Source organism: Cryptomeria japonica, chromosome 8, assembly GCF_030272615.1.
Source record: "Cryptomeria japonica chromosome 8, Sugi_1.0, whole genome shotgun sequence".
NCBI lineage: Eukaryota > Viridiplantae > Streptophyta > Pinopsida > Cupressales > Cupressaceae > Cryptomeria > Cryptomeria japonica.
In genome coordinates this window covers 229,890,700-229,903,913 of record NC_081412.1, presented here as the reverse complement: position 1 = coordinate 229,903,913, position 13,214 = coordinate 229,890,700, and the positions used below count along the sequence as shown (strand labels likewise).

General features: G+C 35.4%; 1 protein-coding gene across 5 annotated transcripts in view; it reads left to right on the top strand.

The window, feature by feature from the left end:
• The window catches only part of LOC131078975 (DNA polymerase eta), an 88,726-nt gene extending 81,018 nt beyond the window's left edge, over positions 1-7,708 (top strand). For 3 of the 5 annotated variants that reach the window (XM_058016836.2, XM_058016837.2, XM_058016838.2), the window contains 2 exons: positions 6,282-6,447; positions 6,810-7,708. In XM_058016836.2, coding sequence (XP_057872819.2) covers positions 6,282-6,447; positions 6,810-7,519 — 876 coding nt within the window. In that variant the 3' untranslated portion in view covers positions 7,520-7,708. The remainder of the gene's footprint in view (positions 1-6,281; positions 6,448-6,809) is intronic. The other 2 variants (XM_059209838.1, XM_059209837.1) reach the window with 2 other exon arrangements.
• Positions 7,709-13,214: the final 5,506 nt, after the last annotated feature.

Here is a 13,214-nt window from a genome sequence, read left to right as displayed (position 1 = left end):
TGGGGACTTGTGACATGGTTTAATTGCCTCCTGTGGGTCGGGTTAAATTTGGTGTTTGTATTAAGCATTGATAGTTTGAGCTTTTGGCGCAATGGCAAATGATTCCAACAATTGGTATAGCCTTGGGTCATGGGTTCGAGTCTCCCTTTAGTGGGTGTTGAAGGCTCAGTTGGTGTTGAGGGGGAGATTGTTGACTTGCTGATCAGCACCTCCTTGGGGATTCGTGACATGGCTTAACCGCCTCTCGTGGGTTGGGTTTGTATTAGGCGTTGATAGTTTGAGCTTTAGGTGCATTGGCAAATGATTCCAACAAGTTTGTTTTTGTGAAAAGAGTTATTATCAAGGTGCATTATTGGTGGAGCCTGATTCCTTTAATTTACTTTTGATTAAGGGGTAGTCATGGAAAAACTAAATTTCATTGAGAAATTCAAAGGGCGAGACTTTCATACTTGGCAATTACAGATGCAGTTACACTTGATCGAAAAAGATCTTTGGGATGTTAAACTTAACTCAGTCTCTCCAATTGATGCAAATGAACTTGCCAAATGGACTAGCAAAAATAAAAAAGCCTTGGGGACTATTGACCTCGGCTTATTAAAAGCATACTTACACCATGTGGATTTTACAAAGTTAGTAAAGGAAATTGGGAGTCATTAAACAAGCTCTTCAAATCTAAAGCAGAATTTGCTAAGACAACATTGAAGCAAAAGATTGTATAGATTGAAGATGGATAAAGGAACAACGATGGCTAATCATATAAGTAAGTTTCACTCTCTCCTAAATCAACTAGCTGGGATTAATGAGAAAGTAAAAGATGATGCCAAAGCAATACTTTTGAATAGTTTGCCTAAGAATATGTTTGGAATGGTGTTTACATTAAGTAAGGTAAACATTAGTCTTGAAGGAGTAATGTCTACTCTACTTGACCATAATGAAGACTCAAAATTTGAAGAGGTCTTATTCGTACATAAAAAAGCAAGAAAAGGCAAGTACAAATCCAAGTATATTCCTTCAAAAAGGAAAAATTAAATGCTTCTATTGTAATGAAATAGGACATGTAGTTTTGAATTGTAAGAAGAGGGCACAAGATCTACTAGATGATAAACTAGATCATTGTGCTTTCTTGGTTGAAGAAATAGATTCGAAAGAATATTTCAGTGATGAAGAGCTATCTTGTCCTAGTGACGAAGAATTTGTGTTTTAAATAATTCAAAATTGGAGGTAGGAGTCAATGGAGGAAGGAGGACACACAATGTCCTCTCATCAATCACCAACGACGAGGCCGCTTATTAGCTTTGGTGGCATGTTGAGATCTATTGTGGTGTGTGCTTTTATTTTTCTAATACTTGGAAATGTCACATCATGGGGGATATAGAAGCAATATTCTATCTCTAGTGGCAGTGACAATTCCCTATGTTGTTGGAGATCGAGTGACATGATCAACAACAATGGGTATTTTTATTCTTGTGTGTATGATTTCCTTATGTAACCTCCTAGTGTAAAAGATTGTAACAAACAAAAGATTGTGTGTATGATTTCCTTATGTATGGATCTTGAAATGGTTAGTGGTAATCCAGAAAAACATATGAATTGAATAGATGAGTGTGGTCTTGTTTGTGTCTAGGTTTGTGGTAAACTTGTGTGAAAACCATGAAAGGTTGATGAGAGGTGCCTTTCGCTTGAATCAAGATCAAGAGCCATAAGGATTAGGCTTACTGCAATTAAAAGTGAGTTTTTACAATTTTCACACTCAGGGGGGAATGTTAGGAAATATATATATTTTTTGGTCAGTAATTGCTTTTGACTGGAGCTTTGAACCAGTGAGGCCATAGTGGGGGACCCCATCCCCATGGTCAAGTCGAGGCATTAACACCTCTTTTTCTTTTATCTTGCTTTCACTCCTCTTTTGATCTCCTTTTTCCCTCGGATTCCTTTGGTTCTCCCTCTCCTTGTTTTCACATCTACACCTCCTTGACCATCCTTTATCTCCAACTCCTCCTTCACTCTGTCTCCTCCCCTGTCTTCTCTCCTCTGACACTTCATCTTCTTCTCCTTGCCTCCTCCTCTCTTTCTGTCCACTCCATCACCTCCTCCACTCCGTCTCCTCTCTTGTCTTCACTCCTCCTTCACTCCATCTTCTCCTCCCTCCTTGCCTCCTTTGCTTCTTCAGTCACTTTGTCACCTCCTCCACTTTGTCTCGTCTTCTGCCTCTTCTCCTTCGTTACCTCATCTCCTTCATTCCACTCCACTCTGTCTACTCTCCTGCTTCCTCTCCTTTGACACCCTAGCTTCTCCTCCCATCCATCTTTGTACTCCTCTTCCTTTTATCCTTCCTTCACCTGCCATCTTTCATCTTTCCTTCTTCCTCGAATCTGCACCTCCCTTGTTCATTGTTGCGGTCCACCACTCTTTGTGCATCATTCTCACCCACCATCATCACGCCAAGTCTACCACCACCGTGATTGCTTATGAGGCATCTTTGCTTTGTCCTCACTGTCCAGCCTTTGACCTCCTTCATTGTTGGCCCTTTTCTTCTGCTCGCGTTACATGGAACTGGCAAAGACACAACCACCATTGTCAACCAGGGCAGACCTCGTACACACCATCCCGTCCTTTCGTCAACAACTAAGCGTGTCTGGGTGAGAATCAAACCTGAAACCACAGTATTAACACTGTTTGCAACTTACTGTTGCATTGTGGGGTCAACCCCATGTTAGGAAATATATTATTAGTGTGAATTTTGTTATAATGGTTATGAGTTGTTTTAAACAACTCACTAATTCTAGAGTCGGGTAAAACTACATGGAGAAATTTGTGGAAGACATCTTCCTATATAAATGATTTGTATCGAGTGGTTTGAGAAGAGAATGTAATACAATATTTTATTTGTGCTCTAAAATCCAATATAGAGCTCCTAAATGAAGAAACTTGCTTTCTATGAAAATTTTGGTGAAGGTTTCAGCAGTCTACATGGAAGTCCGGTAGAATCAAAGATCAATTACCTTCCCATGAATAAGCTCTTGATTGTAGTGCAAGGCGCATCTATGTTTTTGGTTTGTTGATGGTGGACCAATTTTTATGAATTTTTTATGGCATTTTGGTTGTCACAAGATATGATAGATGGCTGTTTGAATTGGATACTTAACTCAATGAGAATATGTTGAAGCCATTTGGCATTAGTGGTGACATTAATAGCCCTTCAATAATCAATATTAGTGGAAGATAGAGTAATAGTAGACTGCTTCTTGAACAATTAATAAATAGTAGCTGAACCAAGTGAGAAGTTGTAACTTGACGTGGAATTATGATTCTGAGAATCACTTTTGCAATCTAAATTTGTATATCCCACCAAGTCAATATCAATGCCAACTATATAGTGAATCCCAAACTATAAGTACCCTATGTGTAATTAAGAATTTGCTTGGTTGCCTTCCAATGTAGCTCGTGAGGTTCTTCATTGATTAAGAACCAAGCCCATAGAAACATGAGATATTAGACCTTGTATGAGTTAGATTAATGAGGTTCCCAATGAGCTATCAGTACAAGGTACCATCAACTGAAGGTGAAAAGGAATGAGCTATAAGTTTGACTTCGAAAAGAAGCATAATTGAAGTAGACTTGTAGTCAACTATGTGAATTCATGAGATCATAAAGCACATACTTGGACTATGCAATGTTAATCTTACAAGTAGATTGATATATCTCAATTAGAAGAAAATATTGCAAGGCCAAGTCAGCCATCAAAAACCTATCATAAAGGGCAATTTTCATGATTTAAATGGATGGAGACCTCGTGATTCATAGTTCATCAACTTATAGAACCAAAATAGGAAGACGTATATGTATCTGTATTTACTGTTTTCTACTAGACAATGGCAGAGTATCTCTAGGAGTGTCATGCCCCAAAGGACATAAATATTTATCTGTCATTATGGAATAGTTTAGCAAAATGTGCATTCTTGTTCCTTGGAAAAAGACTTTTAAGACAATCAGGCAGCTGAAGTATTTTTTATTATTGTTTGGCTTTAATAGGAAGCATCCCAAAACTTGGGATGAAAATTTGGTGTATATCCAGCATTCCTATGTTAGTGATTTGCATTCTTCTATCAATAAATATCCTCTTGAAGCATCTTTTGGTTACTTACTACCAATTATTTTTTATATTGTGGGACAGCCACACAGGAAAGAAGATAAAGTGGATTTTGAAGTCTACAAGGAAATAGTCGTGGAGAGAAATTGGCTAATACACCTCCAAGCCCAAGAGGGCCTGAGAAAGAGTCAAGCTAAGTACATGGCAAGACATGATAAACATTGTATTGAGAGTAAGTTCCAGGTTGGGGCAAAGTTTGGTTGTACTCAAGCAATCAAAGAGTCAAGGGAGAAGATGAGAAGCTAAAGCAATTCAAATATGGCCCATTTGAGATTGTTGAGCAAGTGGGTAAGAATATTTTCAAGCTCAAATTGACATGTTATATTTGAAGGTATGCTAAGTACTAATTGTTGAGAACTTTTGTCTCTTTGAGCCTTCCATGTTAGATGAAAATGAGCATTTGTTGCCATCTATTTAAGACTTTGTGCCTGATTTGCAAGAAGAATTGGATAAGGATGTCGTGCTATAGGTGAAAGATAAATTACAAGATGGGGAGTGCAAGAGACGTAGATTGGAATGAATGTTTTAAAATCTAGGCAAGGTGAGGTGGTGTCTCAAGGACAAGGTGAGGAAGAAATTTCCCCATATTTTGTGCTCTTGATCTTTTGGTGATCAAAAGCCTCCTAACTGGAGATATATGATTGAAAATGGATTAGTCAACACTAGTTAAGAGGGTTAATATGCCATTAAGTTACTTCTCAATGGCTTCCTAATAAAACTAGACACAAGGCGATTCCTTGATACAAAGGAAAAACAAACGAAGGGGTGCCTGGAGTAATTGGAGCTGAAATTACTGGTTCAAAAGCCTAATTAGTGATTTACATGCCCTAGGGACTTAATTATTGTAAAAAATGGTTACTTCCAGTGGGTTTGACCCTGGCCAAACTTGTGAACCCATCATATGTAAGATAAAATATCAGGGGCTGTATTTTAGATGAGGTGTTCAGATATTTCTTCTGCAGTTCTTCGGTGTTTGAAACATTTGGGCTTCTTGTTAGTCACTATGGTAACTCATGAGTCTCTATATCTCTCCTTGTAAACATTTTCTTGGGGGTTCCTTTCAGTGGCTTGTGGTTGTAACTTTGCTAATTTGCTACAGGCATGTGGTCTTTGATGCGTTGAAGTGCAATTGGGGTATAGTGGCAATGTTGTATGTGTTTGGGCATCAAGAATAGTGTATAGGATGTCCATGAAGGCATTTTGGTAGGCAGTAAGCCATCACAACCAGAAAGAAGATAGTTGTAAGAAGAGAGTGTTGACCCAAAGTTTGCCGTTGCGCCAAAAGATCGACCTGTTAAGGCTCGATACAAACACCAGAGATAGAGGTGGTTAAGCCATGTCGCGTATTTTCGAGGGCGGTGCTGAACAACCAAGGGGAGGAAGGCACCAACCTTCCAACAACGCTCCCCCCTCCCCTAGTATGACCAAGGGATTCAAACTTGTGACCTGATCTCTGATACCACTTGTTGGCCCAAGGTTTACCCTTGCACCAAAAGATCGACTTGTTAACGCTTGATACAAACACTAAACAATTTACAAATTAAAGCTTTAGGACTGTTTTTAAGCATATTTTTACTTCAAAACAGCAAGTATGATAGGTCTATATTGAAATAGTTAAGATCTGTGTTAGTGAAGCATGGCATGGAATATCCACCCTATTTATGGATCAGTTCTTAATTGGATTGCTGAGTTTAGAAAGAATGGCAATTCATTTATTAATGTTAATTACTAATTCAAATTAACTTCATATATTAATACAAGCCCTTGAAGCCTGTTTCATTCATGCATTATGGCATAGTGTGAATCTCAAATTTTAACAGTTGATGCCTTTTATGGCTAGTCATATAGTTTTACTTTCTGTGCCAAATAGTAGCTTATTGTTGGTCATATGATGGATTTAGTATCTTTGGGAGCACTCACATGCAATTATTTCTATTTATTTCAGACCATTCTTTCTTGGCTATATTTCAGTGTCAACTTCAATTTATTTGTCACCTCGAAACATAGCTACATATATACATGCATGCTGCTGCTTATCAATTTTATCAATTAACATCAATTCCTTTTATCATTTCTAAATATGGTGCTATCATTCATTATTCATCATTTAAATGTCTTTATTGCTATGCAGGGTGTGAATCCAATAACTCGTTTTTTCCCAGGATCAACTTCCATCTCTGATTCCTCTGCAGACTTGCATCTATCTGCTAAAGACCTTAATCATGATGAAACAACACAGGACAAAAAAAGTTTGAGAGAAGAATATGTGGAGGAAATCGCTGAAGACAGTACAACAGGTAAAGAGCATTTATCATGATTCTTTTGAATGTATTCTATTCTGTCATAAAGACTTAATCTGCATTTCAGTATTTGTACTCACCAGCGTTTTATAGCTAGTATTACCGCTTTAGATATTTCATACAAAGAAGTTTAACATTGAATACCACTTGAAAATGCTATTCTTACACCATGTCAGTCATGAGCAGCAAAGAGCTGTTGATATTTTGTTCACTATGTTCACAAATAGCAAGAATATCTTCTTATATGACTACCTGTTAAGAGTGCTTTTTCTAAAGAAGAATATCAGAAAATGTTTTTTTTATAAGTTTCTTGAGTATATAATCATGGTTGACAGTTGAATCCAATGTTTCTTGGGCAGGCCTACAACCTGATATTTGTCAGATGGGGATTGACACAAATGATATTTTTCAGATGGGGATTGACACAAATGATATTTTTCAGATGGGGATTGACACAAATGAGGATTGCATTAGTAGTTGTTCTTTTACTGAAGCAGAGGATACACGTTCAGTAGCTGGGGGATCAAAGAATAATATAGAGCCAGGGGAAATTCTTAATCAAGTAAAAGAGAAATTGGTCCCGTTTCAATATTTTCAAATAACTTCTGATGAGAATTGTGATGGGCATGCAAACAGCTCATACCAGCCAACTAAGGATCCACTAACTTGTTTTAAAACTGTATCAAGAAAGAAAGAAGCAGCCAGCCTTTATCATGCAGGCAATAAAGCTGAAAGACTTTCAAGTGAAACTTTCATCCAGGACCATGAACAGAAACAAGGTATAAAGAAAATGCGTCATCTTGAAACAAAACCAGACAAGAAAGTAGTTTCGTTAAAATTGGAGGATATTTGGAAAAAGAGTGGAGATGCTTCATCAACTGTGTCAAGTACTCAACAAATTGATAACCAAAAATGGTATTACAAACCAGAGGAGATTGATGAGTCAATTCTTACAGAACTTCCTGAAGAAATTCAGCTTGAGCTTCGTAGTAGCTTAAGAATCAAGCATCAGCACACGATTAAATGTCCTACAATTGGTGATTATTTTAAACATAAGTCAAACTCCTAGACAACTGGAATTCTTAATTCTTGTCTAAACAAACTGGAAGTCTTGAAGCTAACCACTTTGTATATATATATTTTAGCCTATTTGTTCTAATAACATTCTGTCTTCCTTCAGCACCCATCAATCTAATGTGTCCATGATGGCTGTCCTCGAGTCAATATAATCAAGTCTGCAACGTTGCTTTGTTCCAAATAGCTCATGCATCTACTCAACATATGTATCTGGTGGACTGGTATCATATGTGATATATTCTAATTAAAAATTGATTTTATTTAAAGCATGGTAAAAACATTGTCATAAACTGCCAATAATATCAGAATTTTGGGGGCTTGGAAAGGTACGCATGCAAAGTCAGAAGACTATCCTATATGGACAATAAGCATGGGCGGTCATTCTTCCATGGACCATGACAAAACCCCATTGAGATTCTCCTCTTTTTGACCTCACGGGAAAATGGTGATGCAAAGGAGAACAACTTAAGGGATATTACGCGGATGGATTTTTCCTAAAGTGAAAATATGTGCAGAACCTTTTAAAAATGGAAAAAGGAAAGATTTAATAAGAAGATAACATAAAATATTTTCAAAGCCAACTATGAACAGAATAATGTTTGACAATATCACCACAATAATCAGGGAAGATGAAACAACTGATAATATAGATATGTGTTGTACCACAGTAGCGGAAAAGCCTCCTAGTTGAAAAGAATTAAACGTTAATTTTACTTTCTAGGAATAAGATGTATCTTCTTGGAAAGCTTGTGCCACTATGCAGACCAATTTCTGTTTTTAACTTTTATTGTTTTGAAATCTAAATTGCTTTGAACATGCAGTTTCCTTTTTACTCGCCTAGGTCAACATGCTCACATTTTGTACAGTTAAAAAAATGCCAGATGTCAATAAAGTATTTAAGGTATTTAAGTGGAGAACAAATTTTAAGGTCATTCATGAACACACTTAGCTTATGGTAGTTCTCAGTGTTGTGACTATTTTTCCAGCATATGAAAATTTTATGTCGTTTTCAACACTTCCTACATTCCACAGCATTTCCAGCACAAGCTCAGCAGTCTCGGAGGCAATTTTTACAAGTTTACATGACATCAAAGTCAAGGATAACAAATCCATATAAAGTATTAAATTTGATATTCAATGTTCAATGGTCATCGATTCAAGTATAAGAGAAATTAGTTAAAAAACAAAAAGAAAAGTATAGGAGCAATTAAAAATAGAAATTTCATTGTTTCCATGTTATGACAAAAGGCCCCAAGGCTACAAAATCATAAATGACAGAATGCCCCACAATAGGCATAGCAGATTATAGATATAAAAAATATAGTACTAATAACATATATGACATATTCGGGCCATCAATACCAAAACTGGCCTTTGACTTTGAATCGTAATTGAAGATGGAGGAGATGGGGTATTTGAATCAAAGATTCAAACTTGTTTCCAACATCCACAATGGAGTTCTGGCAAATTGCACACATGCAAATACGGATATCTAACTTAAAACACACATGCTTGCTATTAAAAACCTACTCCATTGCACTCTTGTTCCTCAAGATTTTGTGTTTTGCAACAATAACCCTACTCCATTGCACTCCTATTTCTCTAGATTTTGTGTTATGTAACAATATTGCTCTCAGAAGTACGCACAAAAGGCTATGAGGAAATGGAGATTCAAATGCAAATGATTGAAAGAGAGCGAAATGTGAGATAACAAGAATGCAAAATGCAAAAGATGAACTCAACGCTAGATGATTGAAATGAGAAAGGGGCTGGATTAAATAGAAGTCAAGGATAAATCATGCATCGGGATGGATATGGGATAATAAAAGATTAGTGGTATAGGAAGAATGAGTGGTAAGGAGAGAAGATAGGTAGTAATGAGAAATAGTAAGAGGTAAGGAGTGTTTTTTGTTTAATTTTAATACATGGAATGAATAAATAATGACATATATATTTATTTAATGGATTTAATAAATTATATAAATATATTAATAATATAATGGAGATTGAATACATTATAATATAGTGAATAATGGATAATGGAAATAATGAAATATAAATATAAATATTAATATAATGAATAGTATAATGAGAAATAAGGAATTAATATTATAATGGATCCACCTTGATGATGATTAGAAATTTGAGATTTGATAAGAGGACACTTTTTAATGGAATTTTTTTATGCGTCTACAATAATCTTTATTAAGTTGTAACTCATTCAATGAGATCCAAACCAATCCCCTCAACACATGTACAAATTTAATGTATAATTGTTAATGAAATGTCAATAGACGAGTTGTAAATGTAAAAGATAAGTCAAAATGGTTTATATCATCGTAGCTTTATTTGGAATGGGGTTTGACTTGAAAAACCAAAGTATAAATGAAATTCAATTATTTGGGAATTTAATTGGAAAAAATGCAAGACAAAAGTGTTGCTTTTTCATTTGGCATAGTCCAAAACAATCTTCATTTTTTGTTTTGGCCTTTTATATTAGAGCATGTTCATGGACCTTCGTGGTGCATAGCATTTTTCATATTTTGTCCCTTTTAATTAAAAATTGATTGTGGAAAGGCAAATATTAGGGGGCAATGGCGTAAGTCCAGTCTAGGGTTGTTTAGGGTTTCATAAGGGGTGTGGGAGAGATTGGATGCTTTTTTCCTTCAATTGAAAAAAAAATAGGGGACACTAGTAAAACAATGTCTTAGATGTCCTTGGGACATCCAAACCCCATGATTGATGTTGTGGGGACATGTTTAGTTTTCCCATAGACATGTTCCATCCAGGAATATCCCTTGCTATCTCATGCATGTTTTGAGGGGATGGAGATGCCCCCAAGTTACATTCTCTCTACCTCTCTCTACCTCTCTCCCTCTCTCCCTCTTCCTTTTTTATTTGGTGATATATATTCTAGTTTTCCTCTTTCAAAGCTTCTGGATATATATTCTAATCCAGAGGCTTTAAAAGAAGAATAATATGGATTGTGGAAATCTGATAACATTAATATTCTAGTTTTGTGACCATACCATATTAATCTCCTCATGTAAGCCATTCACCAATTAAACTCTTCTTCGATATTATATGGTATATTTCACGAGTCATTACACTAGAGGAGTGAAGCGTTAATGGAGGAGATAGCTAAGGTAGAATAGAAGAATGTGGTATTTTCCAATTTCTCATACTAATAGTAAGCATAACATCAAATGATCATCAAGCCAATTTTTTTTAATATATATTAAGATCTAATAGAGCTCTTATAAGATCTATAGAATAAGTAGGAAACGTGATAACAAAAGCTACATGAAATGTTATTTATTATCACAACCCCTAAGATTTTGATGCCCACATACAAACTGTATAGTATTCTCTTTTGACTACAATAGTTGCTTATAAATTTGAAGTTCTAAACTTCTCAAATATATACCCAACCATTTTTCAAGACAAAAGAAATTGCTGAATACATTGGGCTTCATCAAGACATGTTGGGCTTCAAAATTGTAAGACCTTGGTTCCTTGCATTTATAATTCTTATTGATTAGCATTCTGTTTTTGTTAGCTATTCCATTCAATAACTATTTTGTTCAAGAATGAGTATTATTAGTCGATGATTTTTCATTCGATTGCTTTTTGTCCATATCTATAATACAAAATTCTATTTTTTGTTAGTTTACATTGATTGTTTGGAAGTATATGACAATACTTTATGAACTTTGTGGATTTTTGGTGTATTTTGTCTGTAGGTATGTGTCCAACATATCCCCTTGGGATTCATGAGATGGTTTAACAACCTCCAGTGAGATCCTTAATTGAGATGGTAGTGGTTTCTGGAGTAGATGCATCTTTTGGGAGAAATGACCAGTTCAACTCCCTATAAGTGGTATTAGAGTCGGTTCCTTTGAAAGATTCTAACAACTTGAAGGTAGATCAAGAGAGCACATACGGAAAAGAAAAAAAGGAAATACGAGAAAAAGAGATACCAAGAATGGTATTGATAAAAAAACACCAAATACAAGTGATGACGTGATAAATAAAACACCCTTGGGGATAGATGATGAATTCCTTGAAAGACTAACCTATTATGCATGTAGTGAAGATTGAGACTCATACGATGAAAATGATGATAAGAAGAGGAAGAACTCTATCATGTCATAAATGAGATTGAAAAGATTAGAAAGAAGAACAAAAAGCTAGAGCTACATCTTCAAGAGAATGTGTCATGTCCTCACCAAACTTAAATAAAACCTTAAATAAGATTGCATCCCTTAATAATATTTAATCACTACCTTTGATACACTAATGCTGGACAATGGAATATGAAACAACTAAGGTGATCAATTCACATTATCAAGGCAACATTTTCATAACAAATCATTAATTCAAGGCAAGAGCTAATAATGAAGGGATACCACCCTTGTGAAGTCATTAGTTTTGGTGAAGGGATGTGACTCCCTCCAACTCATTTAAAAAGTTATAAAAAAACAATTAGAGAGGGCATCAAAAGCGGAAAAGGAAATTGGAACATAAGACTTCTATTGAGGATCAATTTGGCAAGAATGATGATTAAATTATTAAATATATATCACAACAACTATCAAGTTTGGGAATATGGATAATAAATCATAAAAAGAAAAGAGAATAAAAAAGGATTAAATTGTATCTGAACACCAACTTCAATGATCCATTTGTGATGGGACGTATCTCTTGAAAATGGTATAATTTTAGTGAAAGGATTGAGTTTTCCCCACTAAATGAAGATATAAGAATAAGACACTTCATTGTGGAAGGAGGGAAGGATATGAATATTTAACTGAAATAAGATAAAATAGAAAATCAAAGCATAAATCTGAGTTGGTAACTTGTGTTTGGTATGGATCAAGGATATTGAAGTATCAAATCAGATTAGATATAAGATATCAACATTTAGGGAAAACAATAGGCTTGTGAATTAACAAGTATTTGGTATGCAATGTGGATAAATATTAATATGCATCTATACTCTTTAATATATCTTTGACCAAAATATTATTAAGCTTTGTCAATCTATTATGTTTATTTAATTAATATTTTTTTTCTATTCCTTGTGTCCACAATCAATCATATGTGGAATTGAAGGAAATATGTTAGGGAGAGGTAGTAAACCGGTTCCCTCGAATTAGGTAGTGCATGTAATTGTCTTAGTTGGATGTTCTTGCAATTTGTGGGCCAAGGGGCAAGTTGTCTTAGTTGGATGCTTTGTGCTCTTGGGCTTAATTGGGTTGAATAGTCTCTAGGCACCCTTTAGTGGTTTTCCTCTCCAAACTTTGCTAGGGTTTGGGTTCTAGTAGCAAACTTATCTATCATTTCATATGATGTTAATTGTATATTTACTCTCAAGCTCAATAACTTTCAAATGTGTTAACTTTAGAATGCTATTGGTAAAATGAATTATATTGTTGGATTTGTTAGTTTTGGGTGAAAACATGTCTATCCCAATTCGGGGACGTTACAATTGATATCAAAGATTTATTCCTACCAACCTAAGGGGCAAACCTACTTTAATTGCAATTCCTATGTGTATGCCATTAACTACTTGCCTAATGTGTGTCGAGCATGCTTACTCCATGTATATTTGATATATGGGATTTTCTCTTGTATGCCTTGTGTTTGCTTCATGTTCGATATATTTTCAACATGTATGTTTTATA